Source organism: Aotus nancymaae, unplaced genomic scaffold (assembly GCF_030222135.1).
Source record: "Aotus nancymaae isolate 86718 unplaced genomic scaffold, 86718_ANA_hifiasm-v0.15.2.pri h1tg000016l, whole genome shotgun sequence".
NCBI lineage: Eukaryota > Metazoa > Chordata > Mammalia > Primates > Aotidae > Aotus > Aotus nancymaae.
The window spans coordinates 50,077,370-50,093,715 of NW_026988428.1; the positions used below are offsets into that span (position 1 = coordinate 50,077,370).

A 16,346-nucleotide genomic window follows, 5' to 3' on the forward strand; every position below is an offset into this window, starting at 1 on the left:
CAAACCTCCTTTCTTACAGAATCTTATGGTCAATTCTCATTCATCTCGTCATCAATATTTGACCTCGTTTTTCTGTCCCTCTTTAGTGACATGTGGTTCCTAACATGGATTCCAGAGCATTACATTTTCCTGGTTCTAATCATCCTTGCTTTTGTTTCTTCATACCTTATGCTAAATCGTCTATCACTGCCAACTCCTGAGGCTTGGTATGCCCCAGGCTTAAACCTTGGACCTCATCTCAATCTATCTGTACTACCTAGATGACCTGTCACCCACTCCCATGGGTGTAAATACCATTTACAAACTTAGAACTTCAAAATTTCTATCTCCACCTAAGCTCTTCTCCGAGTTCCCCCTTCCCCTGTTCCACTGATCCATTTCTTCCTGGGTTATTTTCTGTTTCAGTAAATGGCATCAGTATTTACCCAATTGTTAACAGCAAACACCTTGGAATTATCCCAGACTTCTCTTTTCCTCTCTCATCCCATATCCAATTTGTCAGTAGGTTCTTTGGGTTCTTTCTTAAAAATTTGACCATTTTTTACTACCTCCACCTCCACCTCCACCTCCCAGTCCAAGCCACCATCATTTCTTGCCTGAAATTGGTACAGGCTGCTAACTTGTCTTCTTGTTTCCACTTTTGTCTCCTTAAAGTCTATTTTCCTTATGGCAGCTAGAGAAATTAAACAAATAAAAAAGAAATTACAACAATACCTTAATCCCTACAGTGGCTTCCTATCATGCTCAGAATATTCAAACTCTTGCCACGGCCTAAAAGCTCTGTAGGACGCAGCCTTGTCTCTTCTCCAGACTCATCCCTTACACCCTGAGCCTTGCTTCCCCCTTTCTGGCCATGCTTAGTCGTTCAGTTTGGCATAATGTTGTTCAACCTCCTCTTTCTCTTTTCTTGTTTCATTTCACTTGTCAGCAGAAGTGCCTTTCTCTTAGTTTCTTTAAAACCCAGGCTTGTTGTTCTGACTTCAGCGACTTTGCATTTGCTCTTCTTTTGGCCTAGAATCCTCTTGTTCAGACCATTATATGGTTCACAACTCATTTCAGGCTTACTCCAAAGTCACCACCTTATGGGGGCCAACCTTGGTCTCTGGAGGCCATGGAGACCTCAGACTTTCTATCAGAGCATGGAGCCCATAACTTTCTGCCCCACCACTCCCTACTCCTCACACTAGTTCATTTCCCTTTATTGTACTTAGAATAGCCTCACCTTAGGCCAGACATTCAGTGTTTGCTGAGTGCCTGTTTCCCCTGCTAGTCTGCCAGCTCCAGGAGGACAGAGGCTAACAGGCTGGGTTCCCATCTATATTCCTAGCACCTGGAACAGTACCTGGCACAAAGTGACTGCTCAACGAGTAACTGTTGGATAATTACATGTTGAATAAATGTATGAGGGTCAGTTTAGAGGAACACAGAATCAAAGAGTGAGAGATCATTTTAGTTATAATGAATGTAGCATGCAAGTAAAGGATGGGCCGGAGAAAAAAGGAGAATGCAGAGAGTGTGCATGGGTGAAGGGCAAGGGATCAATGTGTCAGTGGTTTACATTCCGTGCAGAAGGCAGGGGGGTTCCGGAGGTGCAATTAAACTCCTAAAGAGAGCAAAGAGCTTTGTCAGGTGCTGTAAAGTATTTCCATCCATATTTTGGAGAGGAAATCTATATAACATCTGTTAAATGTCTAGCTCAGTAATAGGTTTTAGAAATGTATAAGAATATTTGATTTCAAAATAATTTGTCATATGTATATTTTATATGTTTATATATAGATATTATCGCAGTCAGTGAGTAAAGACTGATGCCACAGAACACAGTGACTCATTTCATTTTCTTGGTATCTTATAGCTTTGCATGATTCCGTGGTTTTAAAAGGGAAACATAAAGCATAGTGATGGTGTTACCAGTTTCAGAAGAAGTAGTTAAAAGCCTGCTTGGCCAATTTTAATTTTTTTCCTTGACTGGAAAACTCTGAAAAGCCTAAGTGTATGGAAGAAACTGTAACACAACCTGAAGCCCTGGTAATTTGGCTCCTCAGCTCCTCCTAGGTGCTCAGTTACTCAGAGAGGTAATGGCATCAGCCCTATGACCCCAAGCCACTAATCATTTACCCCCTCTAATTTAGGACTCTAGTCAATGAGGACTGAGATGGAGTCTGCGACTTGGATGGACAGAGATCGTCCACATCCAGAGGCTTCTGTTCACCTGAGACTTTCTGGATACTTCTGAGCAGAGGCTCAATTGGGCTCAAGAAGTCAGTCTTCACATTTCATTCTAAGTAAGGATTCTCATTGTTTTCTAGCCCTGTGAATTTAGACAAGTTATTTTAGCTCTTAGAACTTCAGTTGGCTAGCCAGACACAATGGCTCATGCCTATAATCCCAGCACTTTGGGAGGCTGAGGCGGGCAGATCACCAGGTCAGGAGTTCAAGACCAGCGTGGCCAACAAGGTGAAACCCCATCTCTACTAAAAATGCAAAAATTAGCTGAGCGTGGTGGTGCAAGTCTGTAATTCCAACTACTCAGGAGGCTGAGGCAGAAGTATTGCTTGAACTCGAGAGGCAGAGGTTGCAGTGAGCCAAGGTTGTGTCACTGCACACCAGCCTGGCGACAGAACAAGACTCTGTCCACAGCCCCCACTCCCTACCCAAAAAATAAAAATAAAAATAAACAACTTCAGTTTGCTCATGTGTAAGAGGGGAGTTAATAAAACTTATTTTCTTCCTGGTGGTATTTGTGAGGAAGAAATGAAATAATATTCATAAAAATGTCTATTCCAATACTTGGAACTTAGCATGAAATAAATGGTAACTAGTACTTTTATAATTATTCCCCTTCCTCACCTCCTCTCTCTCACACATTCTTTCTGGGTTAGGTTGCTCCTATGGTGATGTCATTCTTGTTATTCCCTAAGCTTTGGCGTAATAATATTGTTTAACCTCCTCTTTCTCTTTTCTTGTTTCTTTTCATTTGTTAACAGAAAGCCCCCAAAGCCTTTCACTCTCATTCAGATGACATGTTTCTGCACTACAAATCAACAACTACTTACTGACAAAGTGAAGTTTTGTGGTTGTCAAAGTCATTTCTTCAGAGAAGAATCTCGCCAAGTCAGTGTTTCCCAAAGTAGATGTGCATAAACATTGATGGATGCAAGATTATTTGAGGAGACACAGAAACCTTTGTTTTTCATGTTTAGAGTTAGAAAAAAATTTATTTTCATTAGAAAAATATGATTAGCATATAAAATCACAGATAGTAAAGCCTACAATAAACCTAAGTAAAAACATATACCAATTTAAACTTACTAAAAATCATATTAATTATACTATAGGTGGAAAACAAATATATAACAAAAATCATGAAGAAAACATGTGAGTAACTGAAGTTTAGGAAGCTGTTCTGAGTCATATAAGGTCAATAGAAAAGAAAAGGGTATTAATAGGCCCATGTTCTCTATTCAACAGTAAACTATGTAAGATGCTTCTTCACCTTCCTCAATGCCAATCAAGCCATACAACTTTCACCCAGCCTAATTTTCTAAAGTCACTTAAAACCCTAGGTTGAAGGTCTACCAAACCCAGGAGTGGGAGAATTAACTTTTTTCAGTACAAAAGGAATAGAGGGAAAAGACTTTTTCCTTATAGCTCTTATGCACATATCATCAGTTGGCCTGTAAAATTTTTCTGACACTGGAGGCTGTTGCTAGCTGTCGTTGGAGTCACTCCAATACTACATGTACCCAGAGCACAACACTGACCAAGTGCGCCACCACTCCTATAACACAGGAGTTCTCAAACAGGGGTTTGGGAAATAGCAAAGCACAGTCACTACAAAAAAAAGTCCCCTAAATTGCATGCTCCAAGAATTATTGTTTAAAAATCACTTGCTGCATATGCACCACTTTATTGTATTTTAGCCAATGTTTACTAAGGTATGAGAGATGTTCAAACATAATAGACCGTTGTTTCTCTGAATCACTAATGAAAGCTGTAGCTCTGAACACACAACTCAAGCTGATGGTTTTGCCTGGTACTATTTGAGGAGCACTCAGTATGTACTCTCAGCCACAGAGCAAACTGGATCAGTTCTCTGGAGGAGATATTTAATGTATACCTGCCATAATAAGCAATATGTTCTGCTCCACATTGCTCTATTTATAGACCAGCTTTTTTCCTCATATTTTTTAGCCCTTTTCTACAAGCAGAACATGTGAATGAATCATTCTTATCTTGTCAATTTTACTATTAAACGGTGCTCTAACTTTTTCCTTGGGTGTTTTAGGACTGCACAGACACTTTCTGGTCAAACAGAAACAAATGAGGCTGGGGGGAACCTCTGGCCTTTCAAAGTCTCTAGCTTCTGGGTGACCTAGATACCATTCATTAGTCTTGGGAAGCAGACATTTTCCTTGGAAATATCATGTTGAGTGCAGCTTTAAGACCAAATGAAGATATTTGCTGCAGCATACAATGAGACAGAAAACATGTGGCCAACAGAGACCTTGTTTCACTTTTTATTAATAGGAAAGTATGCCAGTCTTAGGGTCACAGATTCCTCACAGAGAAAAATCTACCTGCTGACTTTTGCTTACTCATTCATTCCACAAGTATTAATCAAATACCTAATATTTGCTAAGCACTGTTCTATGCACTGGAGATTACAGGTGAACAAGACATATAGAGTACCTGCCCTCCTGTAGCTTACATTTTAATTAGAAACTGAGAAAGAAAAAAATAATAAATTTATTGGTTGATTTAAGATAGTGATAACTACTATGGAAAACAAAACAAGATACTGGAGGGGGCAGAATCTCAGGTACATTTGCAATGCTGTCAGTCTTGACTTTATAATGGTAGAAACTTATCTCTAAAGAAGCAATGTAATTTATCTACTTTCTTAAATATTCAGTAATTTTAACACTGGTAAACATAATTAATTTTAGGTTCTTTCTTCAGGCTAATACTGAGTGGCTTTGGCAGAGTACACCTTGGACCTTAGTTCTCACTGTCATCACTTTGGCCCACTGGGACACTTTCTAGGATGCAGGGACAGACTTACTGAGCACAAAGGTGCTTTTCCCTTGGTATTTTCCCCATGTTGGTCATGTCTCATTAATAGCAGATTCTGCCTTAGTGTCTTTGGACAGCAACCCCGTACTTTGTATGACGTTTAATACTTGCTTGATTTAACTGACTTTGGTTTCTCATCCCTGAGATGAACTCATTTTTTTGTTTTATTTTTTTTACTTTTTGAGAGAGGGTCTTACTCTGTCAACCAGGCTGGAGAACAGTGGTGCAATCATGACTCACTGCAGCCTTGATTTCCTGGCTCAGGCAGTCCTCCCACCTGAATGTCCTTAGTAGCTGGGACTGCAGGTGCATGCCACCATGCCCAGCTGATTTTCATATTTTTTGTAGAGACAGAGTTTCACCACAGTGCCCAGGTTGGAACTCCCAAGCTCAAGAAATCCACTTGCCTCTACCTCCCAAAGTTCTGAGATTACAGGTGTGAGCCACTGCATCTAGCCTCACTCATTTTTTTTTTTTGGAGGCGCTCAATAGTAGAACTAACCAGATTAAGCAGAACTAGGCATTTATGCACCTGAACAGTGGTATAACTGTAAAGTCCTAGTGTAAAAGTCACATTATATATCTTCTGTAATAATGAAAATTTACACAAATGAAGCATCCAATTATATGAGTAACAAAGACAGGAAAAATATGGAACAGTGGAACAGAGAGGGCAGAACCTAAAAATTCCTGTTGATGCCCCTTAATTTAAGGTTACCAGCTCCTCCCTGGTGTCAAGGGTATGGTATTATGGGGATTATTTTCCAGACTTTGATTGTTCAATAGATGTTAACCGTTCCTGAATGTATTCTAACCAGCTTGACTGTATACATCTTGGACTACTGGACATTTCAAACTCTCAGCTTCATATTTTTACAGCCCGCTTCCAAATATGTAAATGTGAGCAGCAAGAAAGACTGATGTAAACTTTATTCCCTTATGACAAAATTGATAAGAGTTTTTTTCTTACATTCTAGGAGAGGAAAAAAAATCCCAAGCAAATGTTCATGGCATTATTCTGGATGCAGATTTAAGAAAATTTTCTTGCATGCACTAAAGTTTAGAAATGTAACACTTATGAATATTTGACAGTTTCCTGCATTTGTCAATTGTCCAGAATTCTTTGGGCAATTAGTCAAAACTGACATAGCAAGGAAAGATGTCCTATACAGAAAGAGGAGGCAAGTCAAATAAGTAATAGGCTTCGAGGCCAAGTGTAGTATCCTGTCTTCCCCTCACAAATGTGAGACAGACATGGTTTAATGCTTCATCTCTAAGTGGGCAGGCCACAAATTATTGCAAAATATGTCAAACTCAAGGTTTCTACAGATTTACTCTAATGATTTGGACAAACTCTTCAAGTGTCAAACTTCATTTTACCAGTAATCTGTCAAATAAAGGAGAATCAGATCAACAGATTCTTTTTAACAGACATTGATATATGGTAGAATCTGTTAGTTCTAAATACCTTTGTCCTTGGAATTTATTTTTGAAAACTAATGGGCAGAAATGAGATTGAAAATACATCTCCCTAATGTTTTTAATTGAATATTGTCTCTAATATAAACTTAAACTTTGGTGTTATAGGGACACTCATGTCATTTTTTACTATCATCATTATCAAAAATTTCATAATACCTTATGAAAGACTAAAAAATCTTTTATTCTTACATTTTATGCCCTATGAGACATGATTAAAATGACAAGTTCGCAAATAACATGAATAATGTATTTTGCCTTTATCCAAAGCAAATGCATTTTGCTCCTAAGAGTGTTTAATCAATTTCATTTTTCAGGAAGAGGAAAGGAGGGTGATAAAAGAATTTACGGTTAGAACTGGCATTTAATGAAAGACATGTATTTGGCTTGTGATTATAAAATAATTGCTGTAATTATTCTGAGTTTATTTAGGAGTCATGGATTTTGACATGAATAAAAGGAAATTATGATTCTATTAACATTCAAATTTATCTGTTTCAGACAGAATTGTTAAAAGTTACTCTGTTCTAGTCATTGAATAGTAGAGTCCATGTTAAGAAATCTGTCTGTGTATGTATATAAATGTTCACTTCAAGAAGCACCAGATCTACATTTATAGAATAAGTTTCAAAGAACAGCTTAAAATATCATAAAACTTAGATAGAGAAGCTTAAGATACCTTCTGCTACTTCACACTCTTTTTCCACTACATTTCACCCTATTCATCAGAGAAAGTGCTAATATGAATCGTCAAATCTAATCACCATCTTTGGACCACTGAAAGTGAAGCTTTAGGGACGATGTGGGCAAAAGCCATAGCTCTGCTAACATTTCAGCTACTCCTTGTGTTTGCTTACTCCCCAGCAGCTGGCGTAGGTCAATGATCCTGGAGCTGCATTTTACTTGGAAGGTGCCTCTGCATTGAGAAGGTCAGAAACTAGTGCATTAGTCAAGCTCTCCTTTAAGGCTTCTTTTCATTGGTGCGCATTTCTCTAGAAGCATCTTTCTGTGCTACCGGATGTTAAACATTACCTTGAGAGAAGCAGGATTGAGAGTGAGCACAGGAGAAGGAGACTAAGACTGTAAACTTCCATCTACCTCAAGTTTGTCCAAACCACAGTCCATAGGCTTGTAATACGGCCCAGGACGGATTTGAATGCAACCCAACACAAATTCGTAAATGTTTTTAAAACATTATAAGATCTTTGTGTGTGTGTTTTCTTTTTTCTTTTTTAGTTCATCAGCTATCGTTAGTGTTAGTGTATTTTATGTGTGGCCCAAGGCAATTCTTCTTCCAATATGGCCCAGGGAAGCCAAAAGATTGGACTCTCCTGAATTCTGGCTCTTACAGCTTTATATGGTCCAACTTAGCCCATCAGGAGACCACTTCAAGATTTTTCAGCTAAAGCTCTGGTGAATAATAAAGAGGATACATTTACTTGGCCTTTTCCTTTGTACATTTTTCTCCCTCTCATGGACTTAGTGGGGGCAAAAGTGGAGATGGTAGGTAATTGGTCAAGACTTCTGGATGTTGGGTTTTACCTCTCTTTAAGTTACTTCTTGGCCAAAGATCTGAGGATACTCCCTTCTTTTTGCCAGAACAAGAGTTCATAGGTACTTTTAAGTAAGACAGTAAGGGATCAGAACTTCATGAGTCATTAGTCAGTCAGGAAGCAGTTTCCAAGAAGTTTGTTAATTCTCTCCTTAAGATACTATTAAGTAATAATCTGCTATCAACCATTTGGTTTCTTAGCCCTCTGGCTGGTGCAATCTATTTTCTTTAGCTGTTCTAAACGTCTAAGAATATTCTGTACACTTTTAATACCTCCGGCCCCTACCTTAAGAGAGATGAACAAAAAGGGTTTTATCAATGGTCAAGCTCCAGGAAAATATCTTGTAAAGCTTACCAAAAGTTAATGATTCCAGGGACTTTTAAATCTAACATAAAGGGAAAAAAAAGGGAAAATTCATGATGAAGAATAATGTGTACCACAAACTAAGGATTATGATGAACCAATTCTGTGTATTTATCACGTAACTTAAAAAACTACTTAACGACTTAAAGAAAAAGGAAGGCCTTTGAATGTATTGTCATTTAGAATGTGGCACTAGAGAACTCATGAAAAGAAAACACTGATATAATAGGATATTTGCTGAGTATTCCATAGAGTTGTAATGACAATGGGAAGTCTCTTGCTTCTTCCCAACAGAGGAATACTGAGTACCAGTGAATGGAGAGCAGCCTAGAATGAATTGATGGGTAACTGATATTCTTGAACTTCAAACTTGGGATAGTTTTTAACACTGACAAGGAGAAAGCAGATAACACAGTCCAGAGCTGACTGTAATAGTTTTTCTAAATGTGACCAGCATGAAAAATGATGTTTTATAGGATGAAATAGAAGAAATCTCAGCACTGGGTGATGCCATCCAATTGCAGAATTCTAACTGCTTCAAAGCACCAAAACAAGGATATGTAACATATTCATAATATGTGTCTTCATAAGTCCTGTACTTTCAAAATGAATCTAAGCCTTTGGAATAAGAGTAAAAATAACCACCTGAAATATTTATAAAAATAAAGAATAATCATGAAGAGGGTTACTCACAAACGGGATTCATCTTGCTATTTATTCAAATGGAAAATTCTTTCTTTCACTGACACATTTGCCAAACCATTCCACATAATGTAGGAAACACCACTTGTTTCTCCTGAATTGCTAAAACTGTTGTACTCTAAAATCCTGTAGCTAAGGTTTAGCTCTAGTCAGTTTGCTTGTATAAAATTTATTATACATCATTTTAAATAAATGCTTAGATGCACTAATGCTTTTAACCCTTCTAAGTACAATTGCTTCTACAAGGAATTTTTCCATGAATTACGTAGTTTAGATGGTTTGAATAACATTTTGAATTTCCTTTCCCCTTTAATTTCAGAACTTACATGTTTTTGTGTCATTTGCAAATCAAAGCTTCAAAATATAAAAGTTTTGGGGTAAAGATGTTTAAAGATATTTCTTCAAAATGTTTTGCTGGAGAAACATAGATATCACTCATTGTACTACAAAAATATAAATCACACTTTCCTAAGTAAACAAAAGTTACAAAATTTTACAAGAGTTATCCAATGGAAGCAAGTTGAGGTTCAAAGAGATGAGAAGAAAGGAGTAATCTGGCATTCAGCATACACGATCTATTGCAGCAATTGTGAGTCCCTTATTTATGCCAGCTATGGCTCAGTAAAGAAACGGATGCTATTGTGAAAGTCATCCCCTGAAAACAGAGATGATAGTAAGTAAATGAGTGAGAGTTGATACAAATTCAAGTCATTTCGCAAAGGATTTTACAATGATGAATCACAAGATGAATTCTCACAAGTTGGCAAGGTTTTCCAAAGTCTAGCTTTTATGAATATTGTTTGAACAAGTGGAATAGAATTTAATCTATACTCTGTGAAATAACATTATTTATTTAGTTAGTTAGTTTACCAAGTTGGAATTATTTAGGATCACCAAATAACAGGATTCAAAAGTAAAACAGCTGAAAAATCCAACAGTCTGGTCTAACCTGGGATGCTCTGTCTCCTCACAGCCAATGCTCCATCAGGCGGCTTTGTCTGGCTGGCGGATTTAGTGTAGGGACTCTCATCTGCAAAGGTACAATGAAGCGTTTGGTTAATTTCCATCCAGTTTCTAATGCAGTGAAGATTTTTAATGGATTGCAATCCTTCTGCGAGAGAAAAGTGGTATAGTACAGTGGAAAGTGTTGGTAGGTCTGGTTCCTAAACTTGGCTAACTGTGGGATAAATCTTTGAAAATGTTGTGATTATGTTTCTTCCCTTATAAAAAAGGGATAAAATTTTCATCTACCTCTTAGGGTTGTCAGGATCAAAAGCTCTAGTGCTCATGAAGATGTTTATAAAATGGTAAGAAGTATGCAAGTACAGTATACAAATTGTTTGTCACCTACATTCATGGATAAATAAGTACCAGTGAATAGGTGTAACAAAGACAAAGAAGAAATAAAATGGCTCAGTAGGCACTAAGAATAATCAGGTAGAAGAATAAAGAAAATAAAAAGAAAAGTAATATTTTAGATAAGCAGATGACAGAGTGTTAGTATTGCAAGGGAAATAAAGACACTCAGAGTTAGTAGGTTCCTCCTGGGAGTGTGAACTGGCAGCCAGTGCAAAGCAGAGGGACAGAGATGTTCAGAGGAAAGACCAGAGGAAGTTAGGTTGAGAATAGGGAAGGAACGATGGTTTGGCAAAAGAAGACACATATTGCAATGATCTGGTTTGTGCTCTTTTAGAAAGAGATGAAAATAACTTGCAGAATTATTAAAAGAGCAACTGTGAAGACAGAAGTCTAAAGCTTAATGTAGCTGTGAGAGTTAGGCAAGAAGCTGAATGATTAAAACAAGAGGTGACAAGATCATGGAGACAATGGGTCCATTCAGTGCTAAGTAAGGTGATTTTTTTTTAACCTAGGAAAGGATTTTATCTGGCTAGGAATAAAGGAGTAGTGATCTAGGATGGCAAATATTAAGGTTAAAATAGAAAGGGGCAATTTTTCCTAATTGGAATGGGGCATTTATAAAAAGTAAAAGACACATCTGAGTAATAACTTTAAAAATTTTAAGGATAAGATGTACATGGCTTGAGTAAATAGAATGTAAAATAATTATCTAGCATATTCAGTCAAGCTAGATAACCTAAATGACATGCTGGCCACACTATAAGATGTATTATTGTTGTTACCATTTTGTAATAGCAGGAAATTGTTAAAGAATTTAAAGGAATCATATTGTGCATGACCAACTATTAAATATAACAAGAATTTATTCGGAACAAGACTTTATCATCTGAGAACATTAATTCTCCCAACTAAATGCTTTGTGTTTCAAAATTGAGAAACTCATTTCCTCTCTAGGATGAACTTCTGGTTTGAAATGATTTATGATTTCTTCATAAAACTAACAAGGTCTTTATAAGCAATGACAAAAGGAAAAGATTAACACTGCTGTAAGTAGCAATTAACTTAAAAAACAGAAGTCATGCTGTTTCATGTTTATATTTGTCACACAATTCTTTATATTCTTCCAACCATAAACTACGAACTTTCAGACACCAAACCAATCAATATTATCATTTTTGCTTTAGAAGTGGTATCTTAGGTTTTCGACTCTTCTCTTTGCAAACACCATTTTGAGTATAATCAAAACCCACAAAACAACTTACAAAATGCAAACATTACACTATAAATGTCTCCTTTGCCCCACCATTGTCACTTGAATATTTGAGTGCTTGTCTCATAGTGTTAATTTAATAAACAGGCAATATGCTTCATTTAGCACCTTCTAAAACAAATGTACTATGTATTAAAACTTGGGATTCTTATAAGACTTTTTTAAAAATGTATTTCTTTTCATTGTCCGAAACTTTGAAATGGTATATTTACGAGCATAGAGCACTGAGCCAGGAAATAATCACAACCACCAGGCTTAGGTATGGCATCTTGGAAGCCTAAAAGCTTTCCTCAGTTTTAGATTTGTCAAGATTCCAGCCAATTAAAGTCTTGAGTTGAATCCAGTGTTGGATTTTTGTAAAGGGCAATAAGAGATTTCCCAGGAGACACTGGGGTTATCTGCACTTGATGCTCTCTTTTAAGGAATTATTTCCTTAGAATTTAAGTAGTCAACTCTGGTAAAATGGCTTTCTCATTTATATTTCAAAACAACTTTCTTGATTTAGAACTGAGATTGTCTAGTTGAGCACATCCTTAAAAGGTTGAAAGTGAATTATAGATGACCACCTGGCCAGCCTCTTCATCACCACCCCCAACCTCCACTCCTGCTCCCAGTATTAAGAGTGACCTTACTGAGCACAGGCAAAAGTAAAGAATTATCTGGAAGCCAAATTTTGCATTGGTTAAAGGACCAGAATGAAAAAGTTCAGTGTTATCTAATGTTGTTTAAGCAGTGTTATTGCTTTCACTCTGATTGCCAAAGCCAATCATGGCAAAGCCAATCAGTGTGAAAGCAATAATTCCTAATGGAAGGGAGGCAGAGGCTTGGCAACATTGATCACGAGCATTAAGGAGAGCAGAGCAGCAGAGCAGCATGGCACAATAAAACAGTTTTTAGGAGACTTTCCTTAAGAATGTCTCTTTATTTTAAATACCTTAGAGGCACTGTGGCCTTTTATAAAAAGCTACCCATCACAGAATGAACACCAGCTCTCTTGATGTGATTCACTGAAAGTCAACTCTTGGTTCAAACTTGTTTGAAAATAGAAATGGAGGAAAGACACTGAATGAATCTGTGGCTGATAGCTCCACAGGAGGATACTAAAGGACAAGGATGTCCAGGGTGTATTTATAATCCCTCAGCATAAAGTCATGGAGAGCTATGGAGGCTTCTATCTTCTCTTGTGTCCCTTAATGCAGCTTTAGAGATACATCCCTAGAATTTCATGCTTATAAGGGATAATCTAGATCACTCTTTCATTATAAATGGAACTGAGGCCCAGAAAGACAAATTTATAGAAGGACACACATCTAAATTGAGTCTAGATGGAATTTCTTAAATTCTTAGTCCCAGGTTCTTTCTTCTTTATTTCCTTTTGGATAGACAATAATATTTCATAGGTCATTGGGTCCACATGTTGCTGTGTCACAGGAGTGAGTGATTGGGCACACTGTACCAGCAGAGACGTTGTATGGTATAAGTTAATTGCTACAGTGAAGTCTTTGAAAATGAGCCTGAGCCACACAGCCAATCTTTTTTGTGCGTATATAAATCGCATTCTTCCTTCCTCCACATTTGTTGCCTAAAGCAAACAACACTTAAAAATGGTACTGCAGAATTAATTTACCCTTTTCAGTTCATTTCTTTGTAGATAACATTTAAAAGCAATGTCAATATAGCTCACTGTTTCTCAGGATGAGCCTTAAAAGACTCACTGAATTATAAAATCTATGTTAATACTTTTCCTTTGTTTTATTGGAGAGATACTAACAAGGTTTTCAAGTTCCATCCAGATATATAAATGAATAAAAAAACAGGTCAAATGACAAGGAAAGAAATCAATCAGAACAGTACCTGGCACATCATAGGCATTCACTAAATGTTTGGTGACAGAATATGTGAAGGAATCCTATTCATTTTTTCAAACTAGAGCATTTATTGTAAACAAAAAACCTGAAGAAAGTCTAACATTTGGTATAAGCTAGATTCCCTCCTACCTCTGCTTTTCTTTCTCTAGGTTGATAGCCTATTCCTTTTAAAGTCACGTCATCACCCAATAGCTATTAAATATTGACTTAATGTGAAAAATCTGACTCTTTATAAAACTGGTATTAAAATATATTTCCTTTCATTTTTCATTCAGACTATAGAAGGATTTATTGATCAACCTTTAAAATAATGTCTTTAAATGAAAGAATTATGATTTTCATAGCAGACTCTCAGCCCAGATTTGGATGATCATATTAACAAGGGATTCTCACTAAAAGTCACTACAGGGGCAAAACAGACATTCAGCTAGTGAGCTACTGCTCACTTAAATGAATGCTTCAAGCAATCATTAAGGGCATCTCAGAGTATCAGCATTGCCAGCCTTTTCTAACGACATCTTAGCAGTTAGGTAATCACTGTCACACATATGGCCCTCCGCAGGGGCTTACGTGCTGGTCACAATAAGGAAGAACAGGGGTCCCTTTAGAGTGACATCTCATAAGGCTAGGGAAAAATGCCTTCCATTAACAGGGAGAATTGACATGGTGACAAAGGCATAGAAAGGGTTAGTCAAGCATACACTTAAAACAGAAGAACAACAATAGGGGGGACCATCTGTCCCTCTCATTCCCCCCGATTTGGCCAGTCTCCTCATGTGCCGAACACAGGAGGGGCAAACACAGATAATTTGTTTTGATCACATAGTCCAAGGGAAGCTGGTGTTTATAAACTTGGAAAGCAACCAGCGGTCACCTAAGCCACAATGCTTTCACTCTGCATCACAAACCGCCTATGCTGGAGCTGGGAGAAACACATCATGAGGAAGGCACTCAAGTCCTCTCATGCTCTCAAATCCTCCAATGTTTGCCTGGCACCAAACAGCATCCTTGTGTCATCAGGCTGGTTCCTGCCTCTCCATTTCCTGAGATTCTCATTTCTCACTCTGGGCTACGCAGAGGAACCTGATACGAATATGGTTTCAGGAATTTCTAGCTGTGTTCAAAGCCTTGCTAAAGAAAGAAAATTTAATTTCCTTTGGCTGAGACTAATCAGCCTATGCTAAACAATTCCTAGCAACTGATTATGCACAATTGAGGCACCTGCTAAGCCAGCAGACCCCTTAACGTCTTGATTAGGGAAAAAAAGGCATTTGGTACAGTTAAACATTATGACCATTTCCTAGCAGCGAGGAGACAGGCACGCCATGCCACAGTGCTCGTGCATGTCCTTATAAACTCAGAAGAAAAGTCTGGTTTTCATTCCACTGCAAACAAAACAATCTGTCCCTTGAATTCAATGCCACACAATTTAGTGCCTACTATGTGCAAATTAAGACTCCAAGTAGATAAAACATAATGAAACTTTCAATGGAGTGGTGATGGCATAATCATTACTCCCTGCATTTGAGACTAGAACACGGTACTGGATTACCCAAAGGGGAGAATGAGCATGGGTTTAGGGTTAGGTGGAAGTGAAGAACAGGGTGAGAAAGGGAGATCCACCACTAGGAATTTATCCAGAATTTTTCAATGAGAAAAACCAAGAAACAAGCCATTTTACACTTTCAGCTAACATGGTAGTTTTGTGTGGTGGGGAACCATAACCTTTCCAGTAATTGGGTCCTGTGAACATTTTATCCCAGTCAGCATGAACATATCATGGCTGCTTCTCTCCCTCAGACACTAGCCTTCCAGTTCCATTTGCTTCCCTGGCAGTTTGATAGCACCCTTTACAATTTAAGCAAGATTTCCTGAAGGATGTTCAGGCTTTTGACAACAGAACTTAATTATGTATTTCTCTTCTTGTTAAAATGACATATAACTACAATCACAGGGTCCCACATAATAAAGAAATTACATTGTTAATAATTCTTGATTCAAATAACCCTATTTTTCCAGGGCCAACCAAAAAGTGCACTCATGATCTCTCCTAGAGTCAGAAGGCTGCCAAGCCCTACCCAGGATTCAGCTCTACAGCTTTGGTATATGGAGGCTATAACATGGAGAGCTGCTTACAACTCATCGAGAGTGAATTAATTTCACTTTCTTCCCTAATCTTATAGAGTGGTCAATCCAGCTAAGTTTACACCAGAAGAGGGGAATGATCTGAGCTTGATGGAAGAAGCAGAGGCAGTGTGCTGCTCTGTGACAGTCTCTTTCCTACGAAAAGATGATTTCCCCCATCTACTTTCCCTCCTCCTCCTGTTATTCGTTTTGCATCTGCATGGCATTAATGTCTATGCTTGACTCTGCAGGTTTCCTTATAGTTTTATAATTCTGACACAGATGTGCTTTATATGCCTAAAGGGACCAGATCTTTTGCTTTTTTTTTTTGAGATAGGGTCTAGCTCTGTCGCCCTGCCTGGAGTGCAGTGGCATGATCATGGCTCACTGCAGCCTCAAACTCCTGAGCTCAAGTGATCCTCCCAGCTCAGCCTCCAAGTAGCTGGGATTGTAGGTGCATGCCACCAAGCCTGACTAATTTGTTTTTTTTTTTTTTAATTTTTATAGAGGCTAGGTCTTGCTATGTTGCCCAGGCTGGTCTCAAACTCCTGG

At 37.9% G+C, this 16,346-nt stretch overlaps 1 protein-coding gene across 12 annotated transcripts in view; it reads right to left on the bottom strand.

Annotated features, from left to right (window-relative positions):
- The window catches only part of GRIP1 (glutamate receptor interacting protein 1), a 710,594-nt gene that overhangs the window by 224,478 nt on the left and 469,770 nt on the right, over positions 1-16,346 (bottom strand). For all 12 annotated transcript variants that reach the window (XM_064377313.1, XM_064377312.1, XM_064377311.1 and 9 more), the window contains exon 2: positions 10,123-10,203. In XM_064377313.1, coding sequence (XP_064233383.1) covers positions 10,123-10,203 — 81 coding nt within the window. The remainder of the gene's footprint in view (positions 1-10,122; positions 10,204-16,346) is intronic.